The sequence below is a fragment of the Meles meles genome, chromosome 5, assembly GCF_922984935.1.
Source record: "Meles meles chromosome 5, mMelMel3.1 paternal haplotype, whole genome shotgun sequence".
NCBI classification, from domain to species: Eukaryota; Metazoa; Chordata; class Mammalia; order Carnivora; family Mustelidae; genus Meles; species Meles meles.
The window spans coordinates 14,896,464-14,920,271 of NC_060070.1; the positions used below are offsets into that span (position 1 = coordinate 14,896,464).

Below are 23,808 nucleotides of genomic sequence, written 5' to 3' on the forward strand. Positions count from 1 at the left end.
GAAGATTCCTTTTTCTCATGTGTGTTTTATAGCCAAAGAGTTGAGAATTCTTTGCATTTTACACTTATCTTTAAAGATTTCTAATGATATGCAAAAAAAAAAAATCTCAGTATACAGATGAGTGGCTGTTAAAGTCATTGGCTATATCTCACAGATAAACTAGTGCTATAATGTTTATTGGAGCTTCTTCTCATAGGAGAGTGCATAGCTCGCAAATAACTTAAGAATTTCTTTAAGAATGCAGTAGATCAGTGCTTGTCAAATTTAGTGTTTATATGAATCAGCAGAAGATGTTGTTATTACAACATAGGTTATGCTCAGTTGATAAGAGCCAGAGGAGGAGGCTAGAAGTTCATGTCAGATGTGATGGGAGGGCAGCATTAGCCAGAAGAAAAAGCACAGAGAAGTATCAAGGCATCTTATTTTGGTTCAGCTTCGATACCAAAATATATGGGTCCATAATGATCACAGAACCTCTTCAGTAAAACATGAATTAAGTTACTGAAAGCTGAGAGCATCCACTTTAAGAAAACGTTGAAGTGTAATTTTAACATGGCATGAACAGACATAGATATTATCTGAAGCTAATTTATTTTTATATCTTTCGCTATATTTATAGATCCGATGCAGAGAGTACAGCTGTCCATCTAGAAGCTTTGAAAAAGTTAGCCCTAGCACTGCAGGAGAGAAAGCAGGCCATCGAGGATCTGAAAGATCAAAAGCAAAAAATGATAGAACACCTGAACTTAGATGACAAAGAATTAGTCAAAGAGCAGACCAGTCACCTTGAACAGCGTTGGTTTCAGCTCGAGGACCTCGTGAAAAGGAAAATCCAAGTGTCAGTCACCAACCTGGAGGAGTTAAATGTGGTGCGGTCCAGGTTTCAGGAGCTGCTGGAGTGGGCAGAAGAACAACAGCCCAACATCGCGGAGGCCCTGAAGCAGACCCCCCCGCCGGATATGGCTCACCACCTCCTCCTGGATCATCTCAGCATTTGCAGTGAACTCGAGGCCAAACAGATGCTCCTGAAATCACTCATAAAGGACGCTGACAGGGTGATGGCCGATCTTGGCCTAAATGAGCGGCAGATAATCCAGAAGGCACTCTCTGATGCACAGAGACACGTGAATTGTCTCAGTGACTTAGTGGGCCAGCGACGAAAGTACCTAAACAAGGCCTTGTCCGAAAAAACCCAGTTCCTCATGGCGGTGTTCCAGGCAACCAGCCAAATTCAGCAACATGAGCGAAAGATAATGTTCCGTGAGCACATCTGCTTGTTACCCGACGATGTGAGCAAACAAGTTAAGACCTGTAAGAGTGCGCAAGCCAGCCTCAACACTTATCAGAACGAAGTCACTGGACTTTGGGCTCAGGGTCGTGAATTAATGAAAGGGGCCCCAGAGCAGGAAAAGAGTGAAGTACTCGGTAAGCTTCAGGAGTTGCAGAGCGTCTACGACACGGTTTTACAAAAGTGTAGCCATCGGCTCCAAGAATTAGAGAAAAATTTAGTTTCTAGGAAGCATTTTAAGGAAGATTTTGATAAGGCTTGTCACTGGCTAAAACAAGCAGATATTGTTACATTTCCTGAAATCAACCTAATGAATGAGAGTCCTGAGCTTCATACACAGCTGGCCAAGTACCAACACATTCTTGAACAATCTCCAGAGTATGAGACTCTCCTGCTTACGCTACAGAGAACTGGGCAGGCCATGTTGCCGTCGCTGAATGAAGTCGATCATTCCTACCTCCATGAAAAGCTAAATGCTCTGCCCCTGCAATTTAATGTAGTCGTCGCCTTGGCTAAAGACAAGTTCTATAAAGTCCAAGAAGCAATTCTTGCTCGCAAAGAGTACGGCTCCTTGATCGAGTTGGCGACCCAGTCTCTGAGCGAACTTGAAGACCAGTTCTTAAAGATGAGCAAAGTCCCCACGGACCTGAGAGCTGAAGAGGCTCTGTCTCTCCAGGACGGCTACAGAGCCCTTTTGGGAGAGGTGGCAGGCCTCGGGGAAGCCGTGGATGAACTGAACCAGAAGAAAGAAAGTTTTAGAAGCACAGGTCAGCCTTGGCAGCCAGACAAGATGCTGCACCTCGTCACCTTGTACCACAGGCTAAAGCGACAAACAGAGCAAAGGGTCAGCTTACTGGAAGATACCACCAGCGCTTACCAAGAGCATGAAAAGATGTGCCACCAGCTAGAAAAACAACTAGAGGCTGTGAAAACAGAGCAGTCCAGAGTGAATGAGGAGACCCTTCCTGCAGAGGAGAAGCTCAAAAAGTACCACTCCCTGGCAGGAAACCTTCAGGATCTGGGAATTGTACTAAAACGAGTGACCGTGCATCTTGAAGATCTGGTCCCACACCTCGATCCCTTGGCTCATGAGAAAGCCAAGCAGCAGATCCAGTCCTGGCAAGAGGAGTTGAAACGGCTGACTTCTGCCATCGGTGCCACGGTGACCGAGTGTGAGAGCCGCATGGTGCAGAGCATAGACTTCCAGACGGAGCTGAGCCGCTCCCTGGACTGGCTGAGGAGCGTGAAGGCGGAGCTACGTGGGCCGGTGTGCCTGGACCTGCGCCTGCAGGACATCCAGGAGGAGATCAGAAAGATCCAGATTCATCAGGAGGAGGTACAGTCCAGCCTGAGAATACTGAATGCCCTGAGTAACAAGGAGAAGGAGAAATTCACGAAAGCCAAAGAGCTGATTTCTGCCGATTTACAGCATACCCTTGCTGAGCTCTCAGAGCTGGACGGAGACGTTCAGGAAGCTTTACGCACCAGACAGGTTGGTACCCTAGGACTTCTCTTTTCTTTTTTTCCGCTCTGCTTATTTGTAAACAGTTGTGAGAAATTCCTTAGTTTTTCTTTTTGGTTATAGTTGCTTCATTCAGTATTTTCTTTTTCTTTTCTTTCTTTCTTTTCTTTTTTTTTTTTTTAGAAAGAGGGAGAGAGGAGATAGGGAGGGAGGAGTGGTAGGAAGGAAGGGAGGGAGAGAATCTCAAGCAGATTCCACGCCCAGTGCAGAGCCTGATTCAGGGCTCAATCTCACGACCCTGGGATCATGACCTGAGTGGAAAGCAAGAATTGAACCCTGAGCCACCCAGGCGCCCCTATATTTCTTTTTCGATGCTACATGGAATCATCTTTAGTATCTTTATTGCATGATGCATGGTATTAATTTCATACAGTCCACATTTTGACTTTTCCTTAGTTGGAACAGAGTTAATACCTCAGTTCTCTCCCACCTTTAGGAGAGATAATACATGATAGCACTAATATAGTCAGTACCCCACATGAATACATTAATACTAATATTGGTTAATTAGCGATGTATAATTAGTGGTGCCCTTTTTAAACCACGTGAAGCCTGGCATTTCTTAGGTTAGCGCTGGAGGAAGAGCGTGCCAAGGAGGCCTTGTGGACAGGATGCCGTCCCGACCCGATGCTGAGCCACATTTCCCATGGGAACTCTCATCAGTTGCCCCTCCTCTTTGTCCTTTCTTCCCTTCTCTTGCTCCCCCGCAGCATGGCAGAAGCAAGACTGTAAGATTCGTTCATGTCTTGACTTGGGGAGAACAAGGCAATGAGAGCGTGTACAGAACTTCCCAGTTTGATTACCTAATCGCAGCCTGTTCTGAGGCTTGCGAATTCTGCGTGTTCAAAAATAAGAGATATAATAGTGCCCAGGGATTCACTGACTTATCCTTTGGGCTCTTTTTTTCCACATCTCTCCTCTGTCCCCGATTCTATGGGATTTCAACCAGCCATTTAAGTGAAAGAGCGTTATCCTAAGGATAACGTTGCAGCTAAAGCTTTGGAGGAAGGCACACGGGGTTTTGTTTTTGTTTTTTTTTTTTAAGATTTTATTTATTCATTTGACAGAGAGAGATCACAAGTAGACAGAGAGGCAGGCAGAGAGAGAGAGAGGGAAGCAGGCTCGCTGCTGAGCAGAGAGCTCGATGCGGGACTCGATCCCAGGACCCTGAGATCATGACCTGAGCCGAAGGCAGCGGCTTAACCCACTGAGCCACCCAGGCTCCCCACACAGGGGTTTTAATCTCAGTTTTTTGATCTGGGTCAAATGAGTTTCATCCTTTAAATCTCAGCTTCTGCTCAATGGAAGAAAGATAGTAACATTTCCTCCTCAGATTTGTGTTCTCAGTGTAGAGCCTGATGGAGATAGAAGTAGCGTCTGATGAATCCTAGCTATCTGTTAATTTCATTTTCCACAGAGGTTAAGGTTAACACCAAATAATAAATCTTTTTTTAGTCTTAACATTTGGGAAAAATCTCGGGGAACTTCATCAGCTAAAGTTATGACTTCACAGACAACAGTCTAGTATACTTTTACATTTGCAGATTGATTCAAGGTCACTGTTAAAAGTTTTTTGTTTTTGTTTTTAAATTTCCCTGTAACCATAAAGTATTTACCCTAGAGCGAAGAATCGGGACAGACGTTACCTGGAACTGTCATTCTGGAGAAACATCTGTCCTGTTAGCTTGTTTCTATTGATTTTTTGATTTGGGAACCAAAATCTTGCATCTGTTAAGGTGTCCCTCCTTCTGGCATCTTATGATCCATGGTCTTATTGACTGTCTGGGCCCTACTGACTGAAGGTTGTGGTTCCTGGGGCGTCACTCATCTCCACCACTGATTCTGCACGTGGCCATCCATATTCTTTCCTTATGAAGTGCCAGTCTTGCCTGTACATTCTACATGTGCTCACACAGTGATGGCTTGTCTTGTCTGCTGCCCGGTTACACTCTTCCCTTTCCTTCTGGATTGAATGGATTTTACTTTATGGGGTCATCTTTCCATTCTTAAGCTTTTCTGTTTTAGTCTCTGTTCAAGACTTATGGACTACTAGTTCACTTCCAGAAATTGCTATTTACTCTGGCAAATACCAGTTCAGAAGTTTGGGGTTGTTATACTTCCTACCTCCCACCCCCATCTTTATTAGGGGTTAACTGACCAATAAATTCTAAGATATTGAAAGCATACAATGTAATGGTTTGATATATGTAACCACTGTGAAAGGATTTCTCCCATTGAGGGAATTAATACATCCATCACCTCACATTTTTTGTTTTGTTGAGAACGTTTAATTTCTCATGTCTTAGCAAATTTCATTTATACAATACAGTGTTATTAACAATAGTCATCCTGTTACACATTAGATCCTCAGACTTTATTCAACTTAAAACTAAAAATTTGTACCATTTTACCAACCTCCCCCATCCCCCCACCAACCACTAGTCTGCTTAGTTTCTGTGATTTCACTTTTTTTTTTTCTTCCTTTAGATTCCATATGTAAGTGAGACCATGTGGTATTTGTCTCTGTCTGGCTTATTTTACTTAGCATCATATCCTCCAGGTTCATTCATGTTTTCTCAAATGACAGGACTTACTTCTTTGTTAAGGCTGAACAGTATTCATATTTACAATGGTTTCTTTTCCTTTTTTTAAGTTGAAATGTTGATAGACATCACATTAGTTTCAGGTGTGTGATGTAGTGATTTGACGACTCTATACGTCACGCTGTGCTCACCACAAGTGTAGCTACCATCTGTCCTCATACAACACTATTACAGTACCAGCGACTGTATTCCCCAAGCTGTACCTCTCATCCCCACGACTTACACATTCCATGACTCAAAGTTCGGACCTCCCACTCCCCTTTATTCATTTACCCATCCCGCCACCCACCTTGCCTCTGGCAACCATCAATTTCTCTCTTTGTTCTGGGGTCTGTTTCTGCTTTTTGTTTGTTTGTCTGTTTTGTTTTTATATCCCACACGTAAGTGAAATCATATGGTATTTGCCTTCGTTGGACTGATTTCACCCAGCATAGCAACCTCTGGCTCCATCCCGCTTGTTGCCAATGGCAAGATCTCCTCCGTTTTTATGGCTGAGTAGTAGTCCATTGTGTATATATACCACAGCTTCCTGATCCATTCATCTTTCGATGGACACTTGGGTTGCTTCCGTATCTTGGCTATTGTAAATAACGCTGCTAGAAACATAGGAGTGCCTGTATCTTTTGAATTAGTGTTTTCATTTTTCCAGGATAAATATCCAGTAGCAGAGATACTGGATCATTTGGTATTTCTATTTTTAAACTTTTTGAGGAACCTCCATACCATTTTCCACAGCGGCACCAATTTACATTCTCACCAACAGGGCATGAGGGTTCCTTTTTCTCTGCATCCTCACCAACACTTGTCTTATTTCTTATCCTTTTGATGCTCTTTGTTCTGACAGGTGTAAGGTGATGACTCCTTGTGGTTTTGATTTCTGTTGCCCTGGTGATGAGTGATGTTGAGCATCCTTTCGTGTGTCTTTTTGCCATCTATATGTGTTTTTTGGGGAAAATGTCTATTCAGATCCTCTGCGCATTTTAATTGGATCGTTTGTGGAGTTTCTCGTATTGAGTTGTATAAGTTTTTTATGTATCTCGGATATTAATCCCTCATGGGATATATCATTTGTGAATATCTTCCATTCAGTAGGTTACCTTTTTGTTGATGGTTTCCTTTGTTCTGCAAAAGATTTTCATGTTGGTGCCATTCCGATAGTTCATTTTTGTTGTTTCCTTGGCCCGAGGAGACATATCTAGAAAAATGTTGCTAAGGCCAATGTCAAAGAAATTACTGCCTATGTTTTTTTCTAGGACTTAATGGTTTTAGGTCTCGCATTTAGGTCTCTAATCCATTCTGAGTTTATTTTTGTAGACTGTATTTTCTTTAACCATTCAACTGTGGATAAACGCTTAGGTTGTTTCCATACGTTGGCTAGTGAGAAATACTGCTATAACCATGGGAGTACATGGGAGTATCTTTTCAAAATAATGATTTTATTTATCCTTTGGATTAATACCCAGAAGTGGGATTGCTATATTCTGTGGTGGTTCTATTTTTAATTTCTTGAGGAGCTTCCATACTGCTTTCCAGAGTGGCTATGCCAGTTTGCATTCCCACTGGCGTTATACTCCAACCCACTGAGACATTATTTCACGTTGGTAAATATTCAGCCTCTCCTATGTTGCAAAGCATTATATATTTAGTTTTAAAAGGGAGAGAGCAAAGCTTCAGAAATAGTGAAGATCCACCAAAAGATTTCTATTCTATTTCTATTTCTGTATAGGTTTATTTATTTTAATGCCATAGTAAAATCATAACAAGAATAGTAGAAGGAAAAATAAAAGATAATGGTGAATTGCGCCTCAAAAAATTCCACAGATGGGGCGCCTGGGTGGCTCAGTGGGTTAAAGCCTCTGCCTTCAGCTCAGGTCATGATCTCAGGGTCCTGGGATGGAGCCTCACATCAGGCTCTCTGCTCAGCGGGGAGCCTGCTTCCTCCTCTCTCTCTGCCTGCCTCTCTGACTACTTGTGATCTCTCTCTCTCTCTGTGTCAAATAAATAAATAAAATATTTTTTAAAAAATTCCACAGACTTATCAGTTCCCTTATACACATATATCCACGTGAATGGTAAATATTCAGCCTCTCCTATAGTATAGAAAAAATAGTATAGTATAGAAAAAATTATACTATTTCTAGTAAATACATTGCAATTGAAAGTTGATTGTGTTTGCAATTACTGTTTTTCAGGCTGTCTTAACTCAAATATATAGTCAATGTCAAAGGTACTATCAGGTATCTCAAGCGGCTAACGACTGGCTTGAGGATGCTCACGAAATGCTGCAACTAGCAGGCAATGGCCTTGATGTGGAGAGTGCAGAGGAGAATCTCAAAAGCCACATGGAATTTTTTAGCACAGAAGATCAGTTCTACAGCCATCTGGAGGAGCTCCAAGGCCTGGTAGCCAGCTTGGACCCACTCATCAAGCCAACTGGAAAGGAGGACCTAGCCCAGAAAATGGCCTCCCTGGAAGAGAAGAGCCGGAGGATAATACAGGACTCACATGCCCAGTTAGATCTCTTGCAGAGGTATTAGAGTTGTTTTAGTCTTTCTGTTTCAGCGAAATGAATTTTCACATGGAAATGCCAATGATGTACATTAGCACGTAAATTCATTCTTCTCTCTCAAGTTATCATTAGTCATATTGACATCAGAGCTCTGCGCAGAAATGTGTGATTTTATGTTGCTTATTGGCTTTTATTTGACTTTTTCAAGATGTTCAGCCCAGTGGCAGGATTATCAAAAAACAAGGGAAGAGGTTATCGAACTGATGAATGATGCAGAAAAGAAATTGTCTGAGTTTTCTTTATCGAAGACTTCTTCCAGTCATGAAGCAGAGGGAAAATTGTCAGAACACAAGGTTAGTTTTTGGTTGTTGTTTTAAATATACTTTCGTTGTAATTGGAATGGATCTTTGTCATCTGAGAGTGCCGGACAGGTCAGTAAGTCTACATTTCCACCTGGATGCATTTTTTTTTAAGATTTTATTTATTTATTTGTCAGAGAGAGAGAGCGTACACAAGTAGGCAGAGAGGCAGGCAGAGGCAGAAAGAGAAGCAGGCTCTCTGCTGAGCAAGGAGCCAGATGTGGGACTCAACATCCCAGGACCCTAAGATCATGACCTGAGCTGAAGGCAGCGGCTTAACCACTGGAGCCAACCAGGCGTCCCGCACCTGCATGCATTTAAATATGAAAAGGATATTAAATGTGAAATGGATACATTTAGTCACATTTTGCAGCAGTGTGAACTTAATTAAATGCTATCACCTTTTTAGGACTCCTGTTGAAATGCACAGCTAGTTTCACAAAAAGACCAGAGAATTTTGCTTCTGATAAGATGTGACACTTAATAAATTTCAGTAAAAGTGTTCTGGTAATAACTTCAATAAATTCAAATAGTATTCGGATACTAATAACTGAGTCTCACTCCTACATCACAGCAATATATGGTGGAATGTGACATATTTAAATATCAAATTCAGTGCACTTATATATTTTCTGCCCTTTGAAATTGGGAAAATGTTATCTCAAGTCACAAATAAACATTTCTTTTTAATAAATAAAATATTTTAATAAATAAATTTTCAGTAAAGACATAAATTTACCTTATCTCCTTAAAAGATTCAAGCCTAAGTCAATTAAAAATTAAGTGTAAAAGTAAGAGTTACCAGAGGAAAATAGAAATATGTAGGAACATTTCCTTTGGCAGGTTACTTTGGGCTTTATTAAAATCCATAGTACTTTTGAAAAATCAGTCTCTCCTCATAACCTTTTTTATCCTCGTTCTACCTCAGTCTTTAGTGTCGCTAGTTAACTCTTTCCATGAGAACGTTGTGGCCCTTGAGGATAAAACTTCACAACTGGAAAAAACTGGAAATGACGCAAGCAAAGCCGCCATAAGCAGGTCAATGACTACTGTCTGGCAGCGCTGGACACGTCTCCGTGCGGTGGCTCAGGACCAGGAGAAGATACTGGAAGATGCCGTAGATGAGTGGAAGAGCTTTAACACTAAGGTAATTTCCACGAGTGACGGGCTCAAAGAACTATTTCTTTGCTGGTAACAATGTATTTTGAAAAGCACTTTTTGTTCCCTTTTAGAAATTGGCTTCCTGTAAAGCGACAAGTCTTTCCTTTTTTAAGTCTCTATTTCAGTGACATGAAAGCCAAAATTGTGAAATGCAATGTGCAATTTAATCCCAAATCAGGGTCTCATTATTTTTTTTAAGATTCTTTTTTTTAAAAGATTTATTTATTTTTAGAGAGAGAGAGAATGAGAACAGAGGGAAGGACAGAGGGAAAAGGAGAGACTCCCCACTGAGCACGGAGCCTGACTCGGGGGCTCAATCCCACAACCCTGAGATCATGACCTGAGCCAAAATCAAGAGTCAGAGGCTCAACGGACTGAGCCACCGAAGCTCCTCAGGGTCTGATTATTTTAATGAGAAAACCAAGCAATTAAATTTTGAAAAGAATCCAAGCCCACTTTGCCCCATTTGCTAAGCTCTTCATGAAATCATCTTACGCCCCTCCCCAAATAAATAAATAAGTCTTAAAGAAAAATAGGGCTGCTGGGTGGCTCAGTCAGTTAAGCACCTGACTCTGAGTTTTGGCTGAGGTCATGATCTCATGGGTCCTGAGACTGAGCTCCCAGTGGGGCTCCCCACTCAGTGGGGAGTCTGTTTGAGATTCTCTCCCTCTGCTCCCTCCCCCACTCTCACACACTCTTTCTCCAATAAACAAATAAATCTTTTTTTAAAAAATTCTTACCTGGCCTTGAAAAAGTATAAAATACTTTCTTTTGTTAAAAAAAATTTATTTAATACTTTGTTTGCCATGAAACTGAGCGGGAATTTAACTTATTTCCAAAATCCCATTTTTTTAAAGATTATTTACTTATTTATTTATTTATTTGACAGAGAGAGAGAATTAACAAGTAGGCAGAAGTAGGCAGAGAGGCAGGCAGATAGAGAGGGAGAAGCAGGCTCCCTGCTGAGCAGAGAGTCTGATGTGGGTTTCGATCCCAGGACCCTGGAATCATGACCTGAGCTGAAGGCAGAGGCTTAACCCACTGAGCCACCCAGGTACCCCCAAAATCCTATATTTAATTCCTTTTATCTTTTAAGTAGGCTTCAGTGTTTTAAACCATAACTTCCTTAATGACTCAAAGGCACACATTCATGTTAACATAAATATTGAAAGAGTTTTTCCTTTATCTGTTTAGTTAAAAAAAAAAAAAAGCAGACTTTTCTATGTTATACAGTCTGTAATTGCCCCATTATTTTGAGATTAAGTCTTAAAACACGGAGATCTCTCCTTTCATGTTAAGGAGATTGTTCATGTCTAGTCCCTGAAATTTAGAGTTCATGCCATCAACTTTAACATGCTTCGATGCCTTAATGTCAAATATGGCATTTATTGGAATTGCTCTCTTTTCAGTTTACTTTTGAACTTCATAATATATACATTTATTATCAGGTTACAAAAGCCAGTGAAATGATTGATCAGCTGCAAGATAAATTACTGGACAGTTCAGCAGAGAAAGCCTCCAAGGCAGAGCTCTTCACTCTTCTTGACCACCATGACACTCTCATTCTGGAGCTGGAACAGCAACACTTGGCCTTGGGCCTCCTGCGGCAGCAAGCACTGAGCATGCTCCAGGACGGAGCCACACCATCCCCTGGAGGAGAGCCATCCATCGTCCGGGAAATCACGGCCATGCAAGATCGGTGCCTGAAGTAAGCATACACTTGCTTTCATTCTCTGTTACTATCCTTGGCCATGGCCCAAAGGGATAAGCATTGTATTAGAGTCTGGGAAGGCTCCCATCGTGCCGCCTTAAAAACATGGGGAACTGTTCCCTTCATCCCTACTTTTCATTTTTCCTAACTCTTCAAGTATTGATCTGGCGAATATATACCAGTAGTATTAGGAATACAGTTACGAGCCACACAGATTGAGTCTCTACCTTCATGAGGTTTACAGTCCAGCAGCAGAGACCGACAGCTGCAGAAGCATTTCGGCAGAGCGTGGCGGTGAGTGCATAGGCAGCAGAGGCAACTGCGGTAGGAGAGGAATCAAGGAAGGCTTCCCTTCAGGACGGGTGCTTATGCTGAAGACTAGGCGTGACTGAGCTAGGCTGTGAAGAGGGAGGAGAGGTTAGCCAAGAGGGATGTAGAGTGTAAGAAAGCTCGGATGTGATCCTGTCACTTTCAAGGAGCTGTTGGGTGACAGGGCAATTCCTGAGAAATGAAGCTTTAAAGTAGACACGTGAGAGCTATTGAGAACTTCGTTTTGATGAAGTTTGATAACTCATTGGTGAAACTGGAGGACGGGGAGATCAGAGCAAGGGTAATATCAAAGTCCAGATAAATAATAGCTATTTCCTGATAGTGAACTTAGCAGAAAGAGAATGGTAATCTTAATGATGTATAACCAGCCCGGTTCACTTACTGAGCCAGAGGGAAAAACGTCGGTAGATAATTTTATCCTGTATTAACTAATAGTGCTCATCCATAGCCTGTATTCACCTCTTGTACCTATAAACGAACTCAGGATAATCTGACTTCACTTACTTACACTCTTTTACCAAACCTTTGTCAATTCCAATAAAAACTTACAATTTGGATGTTGAACATTATTAATTGCCAAATTTCCAAAGCCTTAAAGCCTTTCTTTAGAGACTGGCTTCTAATAGCCACAAATATTCCAATTACACATTACCTTTAAATGCTGATGATTCCACGCCATTTGAGTGGATTTCCAAAGAATAAATGAATAAGCAGACGATCTCCAGTTACTTAAGAGAGAGCATTCATTGCAATTTAGTGGCTTCAGAGTGTGTGAACTCTCAGGTTTCCGGGGATCATTCACTAACTTCACATGGTACACATTCTTCTCCTGTGCTTGGCTTAAGTGTTACTGAACATTCTCTCACTGGGAAGTGTCTTTACTTCCAGAAAAAAGACATGAGGCTTTACTTTCCTCATGTTTGTTTTTGATAAGAGGATGTCATGGGTAGGGACTTCCTTTCATTTCAAACCTCTTCTGGTTTCTCCCGTTGCTGCTTCTGAAGCATACAGGACAAGGTGAAGCATAACGGGAAGGCGGTAAAGCAGGAGCTTGAGGAGCGAGACGTTGTGGAGACTCAGATCAACGCAGTGAAATCCTGGATTCAGCAAACAAAGGAATATTTGGGGAACCCAACAATAGAAATAGAGGCTCAGCTTGAAGAACTTCAGGTACCACACTCTTCTAATTCCCTATACCCATCATTTAAAAATGTTGTCTTGATTTTAATGAGATATGTTTGTTTATTTTCAGTGAGTGTTGAATTAAAATTTTTCAGAAATGCAATATATAAAAGGATTTTATTATTTTATATTATATATAAAATATATTTTTATTTTTATATTTATTTAATATTTATTATATATTTTATATTATTATTTTATTATATATTTTATTATATATTTTATATTATTATTTATTTTTATTAATATTTTATATTATTTATAGTATTAAATATATTTTATATTTGTTATTGTATATTATATTATATATTTTATATTAATATTAAAATATTTTATATTATATATTATTTTATATTTATTATATATTTTTATATTTATATTATTAGTTTATTATTTTAATTTATTATATATTTATATATTATTATTTTATACATTATATTATTATTTTATTTTATATTATTATTATTTTATTATTATTTCAAGGTACTTTCTTTTGTCCTGTATAATGGGGACCTGCTTCTCCCCAGAGACTAAAGTCTCTGAGTTTGTTTTTTTTTAAGATATTTCTCTAAATCCAAACTTCACATATTGACGAACAATACATAGTCTTGTCTCTACACCCATAAAAATGAATTTCCTTATCAGGTTCCCGGAAGTTTCTAATTTTTTATCTTTTTTTTTAGATTCTCCTAACAGAAGCCACCAATCACCGACAGAACATTGAGAAAATGACTGAAGAGCAGAAGAATAAGTACCTGGGGCTCTACTCCATCTTACCTTCTGAACTGTCCCTTCAGTTAGCCGAGGTGGCATTGGAATTGGGAACTATCCATGATCAGGTAAATCCAGGGGCACAAAGCATGCCTTCCCGTTCTTTCAGAGGCTCAGGGCTCTTGTATGAGGGTTCTTGATTTTCACAGTCATGTCTTCATGAGAACAGTTAAAAACACAGCAGTAGAAAACAATAATATTATATTAGAGGTCTTATTTGTTGGCAAAAAATATATCAGATGATCGCAGATATGAACAGTAATGTCATACAATTAAATACTAACTTATCTACTTAGACTTTCTCTAAAACAAATGACTTAAAAATTTTTATCGCTATATTTCCTGTATTCAACAGAAATGTTTTGAGTCTCAGGACCTGCCAGGTACTCTTTTAGCTCTTATTTCAGCTCAGCAAAATATGCGTTAAGTAGGTGAAGATATTTGAAAGAAGAAGGAAAATCAAAGTTAAAAAAAAAAAAAAGGGAGGGATAAAGCCAGGGAAGAAGTTATTACCCAAAATGCACATTGGTGGGTCCTATAATGTTGCTAGAGGAAGGCCCTTCAAATAAACTCTAGCTTTCAAATGACCAAAGAAGGAAGTGGCGTATGATCCAATTCATGTCTATAAATTTTAAAATAAATCTTTTTTTTAAACAAAGTGTTGCATAATCAGTATTAGCACTGAGATCAGAGGGAGAGTTCTATCTTAGGTCCCAAAAAGAGAACATGCTTTCATATAGTGAAAATAGCTTGAGTAGCATCTGTAAGGAATCATAATAGCTTTTTAAGACCTTCTTGGTGACATAATGCTAAAGTACAGTTAAGTTGAAAACAGTCCATAGGGGACAAAGAGAAGATATACCACTAATTCTAAAGTGCTACATGAAATGGAAAATAGTGTCACATTGTAGCAATTATAAAATTCACACAAGTGCACTGCATTTTTTGGACCCTCCAATGTATCGTGAAAAGTGTTTTAAAAACATCTTCAAAATCCAATGCTACTACATCATATTGACCTAAACTAAAATGTTATTTTCTATTTTAAATATTTAATTGGCCTGTTTGGTTTTTCTTCTTAGACATTGGAAGGTCTACTGGGAAGGATGACTTGGCAAGTTCAGATCTTAAAAAATTTTTCTTTTTCTCTGGATAAATTTTTCTGTTAGAGTTACTCTCATGCATCCCACTTATGTTGGCACTCAACTCAAAATAATGAAGGTCAAAGAAGTATTCTTTTGTTTAAGTTTATTTATTTATGTGAGAGAGAGAGGGAGAGTAAGCGTCAGCAGGGGGCGGGGAGGAGGAACACAGGGAGAGAGAGAGTGAGAGAGAGAGAGAGAGAATCTCAAGCCAATTCCACGCTGAACAGGTGAGAGCCCCATCTCACAACTCTGAGATCATGACCTGAGCTGAAACCAAGAGTTGGACACTCAACCAAGCCCCCCAGGCTCCCCGAAAAAGTATTCTTAAGGCATGTTTCCTCTGTACTAAAGTACTTTTCACTTATATAAAGATAATATTTCTTTATTGTTTTCTCTTAAGCATTTTATTATAAGCAAAAATATCACTGTTATCAAATCAAACCAAAGCTATTTAAAACTTATAATTGTTAACTGTACTTTTTTAACCTTTCTTTTTATTGGCTCTGCTTAACACTTTTTTGATATAGGGATGTACTTGGGAAGTAGGCAAAAGGGTTAAGAGATCACCAACAGCTAACTTATAAAAAGATGCTTGGAAACAAATCCAGATGCTTCCAATGATCTAGCAGTGTTTTTCATTTTGTGGAGAAAAAGGCTTAAAGGAATTTGTATTCCAAAGCTGGTGAATGGGGAAGCTAGGATTCAAACTCAGCTGTATACATACTGCGAGTTATGAGTATTTTATAAACATTTGGTGCATAGATCACTACATGCATTGCTTGTTCCTTTGCTGAAACAGCGGCACAAAGGAACAGTGGAGGCATAAAGGTCGGGGGAGGCAAAGCTGCGTGGAAAGTCATGAGAGCTAGTAATGACATGTGGCTGGTCTGACAAAGAGCATCAACGCCAAAGTAGTGTTAACCACGTCGGGTGTCTCTTGTCAACATCTTAAGATTGAGGTTTTTAGCAGCAATTATGCTATTTTTTGATCATGGTTGATTTTGCTATTCTCATTGATTCTTTAGATCCAAGACAAAGTGAGAGAAGTTGAACAGAGCAAAGCCATGAGCCAGGAATTCAGCCGGCAAATTCAGAACATAGCCAAAGATCTCACAACTATTCTAAGTAAGCTGAGAACAAAGACAGATAATTTAGCACAAGCTAAAACTGACCAAAAGGTAAGGAAAAAGTGGAAACATAAGAGGTGTTATTGAATGAATTAATTGGGTTTTGGAGTTAGTTTATCTTGAGGATATGGGGGGGTAGTTTTCTTGATTAGCGAGCTTCATTGAAACTGGATAGTAAATGCAGGCAGTAAGACATTTTAGAAACATAACATAGATTACTTAGAGCATTACATTGGAAGTGTATTAATATAAGTACTTACTCATGAGCCTAAGAGGGAAGAGTATCAAAGGAACAAATAATGATTTGGGAATATAAGTAAAAATTCCAAAATGAATAGTCTTGGTGGTTAAATCTGTGTTCTCGCTCTGCTGATGAGGTAAGTGACGAATCCTTTTTGGGTGGGGCAGAAGGAAAACATTAACCTTCTCACTCAACCTCATAGGAAACAAATACCAGGATTACAAAACATCCTGCCTCCTCTGCCTTTTGAACTGAAGAAACAGAAATGACCTGATCGGAGTCAAAGTATTCTTTATAATAGTTGGCATTTACAAAAATCATGTAAACTATCACCCTTGATCTTGGAAAATCTGGAGAAATTTACTTTCTGTAGTCTAATGTCCTTTTGTGTTGATTTCCATTTAGGTGCTAGGAGAAGAATTAGATGGCTGTAATTTAAAATTAGTGGAACTAGATGCAGCCGTACAGAAATTCTCGGAACAGAATGGCCAACTGGGTAAACCGCTGGCTAAGAAGATAGGAAAATTGATTGAACTTCATCAGCAGACCCTTAGGCAGGCGGAGAACCGGCTCTCCAAGCTCGGTCAGGTATGTCTTCCGGGCCAGGACTCAAACTCTTCTAAGGCAGAAATTCAGTGGTCGCTTTTTCTTTTGAAAATTAATCAAAAGATAATATGGACAATGATGAGGGTAGTTGAAGGGTAGCTCATTTCATACCACACCTGTGTTCCTAAAATTTACATGTAAACTTGCCTTTATTTTATATCAAACCATATTGTCAGTACATTGACAAACATGGTCATATAGTGGACTTTCGGAATGAATATTTTGTCAACTGGAGAAGTAGTTTGTGAAATGAATACTCATGCAGTAACATGTTTTACAAAATCAGTATGGGTTGAATTCAAATATCTTAAAATTATATATATATATATGTATACATAAAGTATACATATATATATAAAGTATATCTATATATAAAAATAGATTTAAAAGCATAAGACAGAAGATATATATATAATATATAAAGAGGTAAGACATAAGATATGTACGTATATATGCACATATATATATATATGTATACTCTTGCATTTACCATTGAATAGGTTCAGGTCACACATCCATCATAATTGTTGACTGTAGATTCACCTTCATAAATTGATTATGTGTTTTTTTCTGTAATCAGGGACAAACTAAATCATAATTTGGCAATTAATGAATTACAGTACCAAGCCTCCTTACTCAGTGAGGGTGGCGTATGGGAGAAGGGGTAGAGAAGTCCTAGGCAGATGACTAAGAGATGAGAATAGGGAATAATTTTAGAAGACAGTTATTCAAGCGTATTAAGGACTTGGACTTGATCCTAAAGTCACTGGAAAGTCCTTGACAGGTTTTCAACAAGGAAATGATTATTCATGTTACCTTTAGATATTACGGATGTTATAACAATCATCCCCTAGGATTATTGTATCTAAAGAGAAAGTAGAAGACTGATTTCTAGCTCATGAAGCAGAGTTGGCATTGCTATCTGAATGGTAACGATTTTTCAGGCAGCATCCCATTTAGAAGAATACAATGAAATGCTTGATTTCATTCTGAAGTGGATTGAAAAAGCTAAAGTGTTGCTACATGGAAAGATTACATGGAATTCAGCACATCAACTTCGAGAACAATACATTTTACATCAGGTAACTTTGGGGAAAAATCAGTTTCAAAGAGTAACTGAGAGAGCAATTTGATGTACCTGGCTAGACTGATAGAAAACTTAAAGGACCATGATGTAGAGTGAAGGCAGGTGCCAGAGAAAAAGAAAAATAAGGTAGCCCTAATGACTTGTCCATGAGAGAAAGTGGTTACCCATAAGATTTCATTAGACTGTATAAATAATAGTATCCTCTGTCTCCCCTAGACTTTTCTTTCTCCGAGACCCCAAATAATCAGCCCTAGGTAGGTCTCTCTTTTCTTGCAGCTTCTTTGAAACAATCACATGTTGGGAGGATATGGTGGAAAATTCTTCCTCAGGAAGAGATGTGACATGTGGAAAGATGATAGGCTTCAGTCCCAGATGGATGGGAAAACCAAACTCTGCTCTTTAGGTCTGTGTGATTGGGAGCAAACTGCTTTGCCTCTCTGAAATCAGTTTTCTCATCCATCAGTTGGAGCGGTCAATGATATATATATTGCAGAATTGTTAGGAGAATCACATGGTTTAACATACGTGAGATATCAGGCACAGTAAGTGTCACGTGCGTGCTTCCTCTCAGCACTCAGCCTGGTCTCGGTTGTCCAGCTGTCCAGAGGAAGTAGGGTCAGCTGGAAAGGAGCAGAGAGTCCGTATCACATGGTGGCTGCATTACTTCATTTCCGGAAGTTTTCTTCTGGTCATATCATCCAGGAAATTATTTCATCCTTTTATTATCTTTAGCTTGAATTAGATACAAATATCTAAGAGCTCAGCTAGCTTACAATACAATACATAATGGTTTTTACTTAGATAACTAAGTATGGATATCCTGAGGTATTTTAGATTCTCTTTTATTCTGATTTATATATATTCATATCTTTTAAGTCATTCACTTTTCCATTCCTGTGGACAGGTTTCTAGATCAAACCTCCATTTTCTCCTTGGAATGCTTTTACAGATGCTAACCAGTGTCCCTATGTACGTGATTGTTCTTCTCTAATTAATCTTGTATACTCTTCTGGAATCTTTCTTATACTATGCAAGACAAGACTTAAGTTACAGTTGGTTGTAAACAATGAAAAAATCTTCAACCTCATTAGAAATCTAGAAATGAAAAATTTAGAAGAGAGAGAAAGCACTCTATCAAATTAACACCATTTAAAAGTTATTTGAGGTTCGTATTTAAAGAAGTGAGAGCTCTCAACTCAGAAGATTACTTGTTAAAATCTTTTGAAAAACAATTGGCAAAATGTATCATGATCATCAAAATGTTACTACTTCATAATCCAAAATGTATAAAATATATGGTATTAATAACTATACTGGAATCTTGTTTTTTAAAGATTTTATTTGAGAGAGAGTGAGAGAATGTGAGCCGGAGTAGGGGAGTGGTGGGTGGATTGGGGGGGATGGGCAGAGGGGGAGGAAAGAAGAGGGGGAAAAAGTATCTTAAGGAGACTCCATGCTGAGTGTGGAGACTGACACAGGGCTTGACCTCTTGACCCTGAGGTGAATTGAGCTGAAACCAGGAGTCAGATGCTTAACCGGCTGAGCCACCCAGGAACCCCACTAGAGTAAAATTTCTTTTTTAAGATTTTATTTATTTATTTATTAGAGAGAGAGAATGAGCAGGAGCAGAGGGGAGAGGCAGAGGGAGACAGAGAAGCAGGCTCCCCCCTGAGCATGGAGTCCAACATAGGGTTTGTTCCTAGAACCCTGAGATCATGATCTGAGCCAAAGTCAGATGCTTCACTGATTGAGTCACCCAGGCACCCCTATAGTGGAATTTTAAACAAAAATGTCAAGTCACTTTCCCGAATGACATTTTGGATATATAATAGAGTATAAATGTAGTCTTTAAAACAACCATCAGGGGTTTTTGTTTTATCCTTTTTTTTTTTTAAAGATTTTATTTATTTGTCAGAGAGAGAGAGAGAGAGGAGCGAGAGTGAGCACAAGCAATTAGAGTGGCAGGCAGAGGCAGAGGGAGAAGCAGGCTCCCCGCCGAGCAAGGAGCCTGATGTGGGACTCGATCCCAGGTCGCTGGGATCATGACCTGAGCCGAAGGCAGCTGCTTAACCAAGTGAGCCACCCAGGTGTCCCATATCTTGTTTTGTTTTATTTAGGTCCTGCACTCATTTAATTACTCAACAAACATTTATAGAATGATTTCTTTCCAAAGCTGGGAATTTATTTATTTTTTAAAGATTTTATTTATTTATTTGACAGACAGAGATCACAAGTAGGCAGAGAGACAGGCAGAGGAAGAAGCAAGCTCCCCGCCGAGCGGGGAGCCCAATACAGGGCTTGATCCCAGGACCCTGAGATCATGACCTGAGCCAAAGGCAAAGACTTAACCCTCTGAGCCACCCAGGCACCCCCAAAGCTGGGAATTTAAAATACAAAGAATATTCCTTGTTCTTGCCCGTGGGAGTTGATAAAGGGAGGTAGACAATTACAGAGGGTGCTAAGTACGGGCGATGAGGCATCAAGGTGCTGAGGGAGCCCACAGGAGGGTGCTCCACGCACACTGCCCGGGGGCTCGGGGAAGCTGAAGGAGGCCGTCGTAGGAAAAGGTGATTCCGGGCTGAGGCCTGAATGACAGGCTGCCTACTCGTGTGAAATGCGTTGTAGACAAAAATGCATGTTGAAATCCCAGTAGTAAGAGTGAGGGGTGCTTTGGTGCAGTGGCGGGGGTGCTCCAGGGAGGAGGTGTGGAGGAGAGCTGGTAGCGAGCGGCATAAGAGGTAAAATTAGAGAAGAAAAAAAGATCCGAAGTCCTGTTAAGAAGAACTTGGGCTTTACCCTCCAGTCGCTCTGAAGTCGTTGACAGATAGTCTTGAGGCAAACGACAACTTCGGGCTTGTATTTCAAGAAAGCTGATTTAGCAGCCTGTGGAAAGCAGACCGATGAAGGTAAGACAGCAGGGAAGGTGGCTTCAGTCTTAGCCAGAGAGTGACAGGGTCCCTCTTTGGAGGTTGAGAGAAGACGGAATCGAGGGCTATTACTGAGGTAGAGTTCTGGACTCTGGAGACTCTTGGATGTGGGTGAAAGAGAGGGGGGAGCCCGGGACGGCTCCCAGGTGTTTTGAGCTGGGTTGAGTGCTTCCGAGACAGGGGACACAGCCTGTCCGTGGTTCTGTCAGATGCTCAGGAGAGAACTCAGCCTGTAGACACTCTCAAGGAACTCTCGCTTACCTGCCCTAGGTCAGGCCGCCCAAGTTTAGCCAAAAACAGTACACCGGGAGAATGCATGTGTTCTAATGCCAGGTGGAAAAGAAAGATGGAAAATGAGACATATATTATGATCTCAGTTAACCTAAAAATGTACCCAAGTGTAACAGCCGTTATCCCTATTTAAAGTTATCTCTGATGTATTATGGAATATGTTATCTTCTTTATATTTTCAATATTTTCTAAGCTTTATATATATATATAGAGAGAGAGCATTCCTCATGAGGAAAAAAATACTGTACTTTATTATTTAAAAATTATTATTATTATAATTATATATAATGTGCAGTTGTACATATTATATATATATAATTATATTATATAGTTAAAATTACATAATTATTAAAATTATTATTTTATTAATATTATTTTTTCCTCATGTACTTTATTATTAAAAAATAAAGATTTATTGCCCTAGAATAATGTCCCAGCTCCCATTTCTCCTCTTCCCACATCACATATCCCAGTCCCTGCGCACTTTGTGCTCGCTCACCTCTATTCCCTCGCTCGTGCTCTCCCTGCTCCCAGTCTTCCTGCAAGCAGGAGCACATCTCATTTCTGTCACCTTTAACCTTTCCTCTCTTTCACTCTCCTCGTAGAATGTGTGTTATGTGATTAACAATCCATTTGTATCATCAATCCCACTAGATGATCCCGTCCTGAGTGACGAGCACTGTGTTTTATGCCTCTTCGTATCTCAAGTTGCTTCGACCCCCTTTGTCTCACTAAAGCAAGTGTTCAAAGGTTTCTGTTTGTAATGCTCTTGTGTGATTTTCATTTCTTAGATTAATAAGCATCTCAGATGTTAGACTTAGAATAGGAGAGCTGAAAGGCATCTCCCGAGTTTAAATATTAGTAGAAAGTAGGCTCAGCAACCTGACAAGATGCCCAACCTGTCAGAGTGTTGGCGCTCCTGGGATACTCATGTCCTGACCTCACCAGGGAGCAGCTTGGGGCGGTAGATAGAGCATGAGCCTTAGTCTCCAACACTTAATAACATGTGGCCTCGGCTAACGGTTGACATTTTCTAAACTATGATTGCTTTTTCTGTGAAATGAGAAGAGTAGGTGGGGAGTAGGCACAGGGGCGTGAAGGTTAAACACGGTAAGACACACACTCCGCACGCAGTGCGCATGAGAACTCTGCAAACATCTCACTCCCTTCTGGGCTGACGGTCTTACGCCACACCAGACTGATTACCTACACGTCTATCTCTGCCTACCTGTCAGTGTCATGATTATTGATAATTCATTCTAGAGCATGCTAGAAGAATCTGAAGAAATCCACAGCAATCTGGAAGCAATGATTGAGAAATTACAGTACCTCGCTAGCGTGTACTCCACAGAGAAGATGTCTCAGCAAGTGGCAGAACTGGGACGGGAGTCTGAGGAGCTGCGGCAGATGATCCAAATTCGTATGCAGAATCTGCATGATGCTGCCAAGGTAAATAAATAATAATAATAACAACAACAACAATAATAATAATATTAGTTATTCTAATAGGAAAGTCTATCATTTTTAAGAAATGATGGTTTTATAGTGAGGATATTGTACTCACCTCTGATAATGCCATCTCGACTGCGATGTTACTCTTCTATGACTTTGAACTTCAGGTGCTTATATACGGATACTCATATTGCTTATACTCTGTGTACTCTGTAGGATATGAAAAAATTTGAAACCGAGCTAAAAAACTTACAAGTTGCTTTGGAGCAAGCCCAGACAACCTTGACTTCTCCAGAAGTCGGACGTCTTAGTCTCAAGGAGCAACTTTCTCATCGACAGGTAAGCAAGATAATTCAGAGGAAATGAGTTAAGGAAGCTGTATTTTTTTTTAAAAAGGAAAATAGTGAGGAAAAATGATTTTTCAAATCGGTTACAGTCTCAGTACTCTATACATTAAAGAAAAATTCCTTGGAAAATGTTTATGACATCTGACAGACCTGTTATTTAGTAAATGGCTCTTGTGAAATAAGCTACTAATATAGCTTATGAAATAAGCTATTAAAATACACATTTTTCCCATGCTTTACACGATGTAAAATGTGAACTCGCACTTTCAGCATTTGTTATCTGAGATGGAGTCACTCAAGCCAAAGGTCCACGCGGTGCAGATCTGCCAGAGCGCCCTCCGGATCCCCGAGGATGTGGTCACCGGCTTGCCGCTCTGCCACGCGGCCCTGCACCTGCAGGAGGAGGCCAGCCGGCTGCAGCACGCGGCCATCCAGCAGTACAACATCATGCAGGCATGTGCTGCCGTCCCAGGTCCCAGCTGGGGACTCTTGCCGTCCCCGCACCAGCAGAGCAACAGCGAATGAGTCATGGGCTTCTTTTCTTAGAGTTGTGTGGGCTCAGCCATCAAAACACATCCAGAGTGTTAAATTTGACAGATTGTTGTGGTTACATAAAATAAGGAGATGAAATGCTATCGTTTGGATCACCCACAAAAGCCTGGGGAAAGCTCTATAAAAAATATCCTTTGGTGAAAACTATCTTTGAGCAATATATTTTAGTAAAGAACAACTTATAAAGGTTAATTTTATCTTCAGTCATACATTTTTACCTCTTATTATTCATCTGAGAATCCTCTAAAGCCTTGTAAAATGCCTTTACTGCTAGTATATGTTACAGAATTTTTTTTTCATATTTCAGCTTATTGATGCACCAAATGCATTTTCTTGCCTGGAGAGTACACCCAAGTGTAACTCCTAATCTCTTTAGCTAATAAGAGAAAAATCATTTACTAGGAAGGAATGACATTCTCCACGTCTTCTCTCCTTTCAACTAATACTTTACCTGCTTTATCCAAAAATTGCACACATATGTGCTCATTAAGTAGCTAATGGTCAACTTGGCCCACTCTCCCTGCTCCTTGGATTATCTCTTAATTTGTTACATAGTAAATTCCTGAGGATAGAAGTCATGGATACTTCATTTTTTTG

At 39.9% G+C, this 23,808-nt stretch overlaps 1 protein-coding gene across 12 annotated transcripts in view; it reads left to right on the top strand.

The window, feature by feature from the left end:
- Positions 1 to 23,808, top strand: part of SYNE1 (spectrin repeat containing nuclear envelope protein 1) — a 469,526-nt gene that overhangs the window by 273,978 nt on the left and 171,740 nt on the right. For all 12 annotated transcript variants that reach the window (XM_046005238.1, XM_046005239.1, XM_046005240.1 and 9 more), the window contains 13 exons: positions 620 to 2,780; positions 7,606 to 7,943; positions 8,131 to 8,275; positions 9,210 to 9,428; positions 10,891 to 11,150; positions 12,488 to 12,653; positions 13,349 to 13,504; positions 15,607 to 15,759; positions 16,355 to 16,537; positions 17,500 to 17,637; positions 22,124 to 22,309; positions 22,529 to 22,651; positions 22,930 to 23,112. In XM_046005238.1, coding sequence (XP_045861194.1) covers positions 620 to 2,780; positions 7,606 to 7,943; positions 8,131 to 8,275; positions 9,210 to 9,428; positions 10,891 to 11,150; positions 12,488 to 12,653; positions 13,349 to 13,504; positions 15,607 to 15,759; positions 16,355 to 16,537; positions 17,500 to 17,637; positions 22,124 to 22,309; positions 22,529 to 22,651; positions 22,930 to 23,112 — 4,411 coding nt within the window. The remainder of the gene's footprint in view (positions 1 to 619; positions 2,781 to 7,605; positions 7,944 to 8,130; positions 8,276 to 9,209; positions 9,429 to 10,890; positions 11,151 to 12,487; positions 12,654 to 13,348; positions 13,505 to 15,606; positions 15,760 to 16,354; positions 16,538 to 17,499; positions 17,638 to 22,123; positions 22,310 to 22,528; positions 22,652 to 22,929; positions 23,113 to 23,808) is intronic.